A 1,598-nucleotide genomic window follows, 5' to 3' on the forward strand; every position below is an offset into this window, starting at 1 on the left:
GGGGGGGGGAACACGGACGGACGGGGGGGGGAGAAAGGAGTGGGTGTGGGGAGGAGGAGATGGAAGGAAAAGGGAAAGCAACACAATATAGGGTTAGTCAACTACATAATCAACTAGATTGCTTTCCCCAGCTACTCCGTCAGGAGAGCCTCAACTTTTGTCCGAGATCTCATCAAGAAATCCATTGAAAAACTATAGAAAATTTTAACAAAGCATTTACATAGATAGAAATTTCATTAAGAGGATTCTAGATGCTTTTTAGATCCTGGTGCACACAGGACTTCATGAAAATTTAGATTCCTTGCCTGACATGAGGAACTGACCCATTAATTCAGTTTGTGTCATTTGTGAATGACCTTTTTTCCCCATGGTTCAGTCACTAGAAGGATGCATTCTGTGGCCTACTGTTTTGCATCAGTATTTTTTCTTCTCTTTGCTCCTAGGTACTGAGGGTGGTCCCATCCGAAGAAATCCTGCTGGAAATGTTGCACGGCCTATGGTACAGCGTCTCCCAGAGCCCGAGGACGTTGCTCAGTGCTTGGAAGTTGGTGTATTTGACACCCCTCCTTTCTATTCCAACTCAACAGACAGTTTTCGTAACACAGTAGAAGGTAAACACGGAAAATAAAAAGACCTGGATCAACTCAAAACAAGTCAAGGAATAAGGCTTGCCATTTTTTTCTGTTGGAAGTATGAGTTTGGAGAGAATATATTGGATACTAATAACACATTGTTCTTAGCAATAGGTATTAGCTTAACATTAAGTGAAAATAAACTCTGGATAAATTACTTCCTAGCTTACACCAGGTCTTTAAATACATAAAAGACACTCTAGTCTGACACTGGCGTACGAAGTAGAAACTAGCTGTGAACATGTACTTGCAACTTAGTAACACGTTTCAAGGCTGAAAACAAACAGCCCTTGCTTGTGGATTGATGCAGCTGCATCATTACATGAGGCAAACAAGTGCTCATAGCAGTTAATCTTGTATACGAATTAAAACTAACAAAAAAAGTGCAAAAGAAACCATAAGCTTCAGTAGCACTTAATGAAATGGCATTGAAGTTGTAATTGAGGTCTGGGTACAGGATTTACCGCTAGACATATTAGTTCTCTCTGGGCCATATACCAGTTCTTCTCTAAGCTTTACACATTTAAAACTAAATTTTCAGTCATTGGTATCTGAACACAATACCCCAGCACAGAAACCAGGCTGAAGATTTGATTCATGCTGTTTAGCCACCATCCTGCCAACTGCTTCGGCACTTTAATAATCCAGAGTTTTTAATAAGAAAGAGTAGGATTCATGAGAAACAACTACCAAGTTCAGATCCCTGCAAGACCCTCTGTAGATCCTCTGGCTCTTTTGAAGAAGCGTAGCTCCTACAACAGGAAGGATCTGCTCCATTTTCTTTCTCTTGGAGTACCAAGCAAAGAATCTGCACCAACTCTTACAGTCTATATGAAATTTGTGTATTATTACTATGTTTGACAAATCAATATCTAGGTATCTAAGCTGGACATGAGCTGGCAGTGTGTGCTGGCAGCCCAGAAGGCCAACCGTATCCTGGGCTGTATCCAGAGAAGTGTGGCCAGC

At 41.2% G+C, this 1,598-nt stretch overlaps 1 protein-coding gene across 1 annotated transcript in view; it reads left to right on the forward strand.

The window, feature by feature from the left end:
• TYRP1 (tyrosinase-related protein 1) overlaps nt 1–1,598 on the forward strand; it is an 11,683-nt gene that overhangs the window by 6,352 nt on the left and 3,733 nt on the right. The window contains exon 5 of the mRNA XM_010160558.1: nt 444–611. Coding sequence (XP_010158860.1) covers nt 444–611 — 168 coding nt within the window. The remainder of the gene's footprint in view (nt 1–443; nt 612–1,598) is intronic.

The sequence above is a fragment of the Eurypyga helias genome, unplaced genomic scaffold (genome assembly GCF_000690775.1).
Source record: "Eurypyga helias isolate BGI_N326 unplaced genomic scaffold, ASM69077v1 scaffold1311, whole genome shotgun sequence".
Classification (NCBI taxonomy): domain Eukaryota; kingdom Metazoa; phylum Chordata; class Aves; order Eurypygiformes; family Eurypygidae; genus Eurypyga; species Eurypyga helias.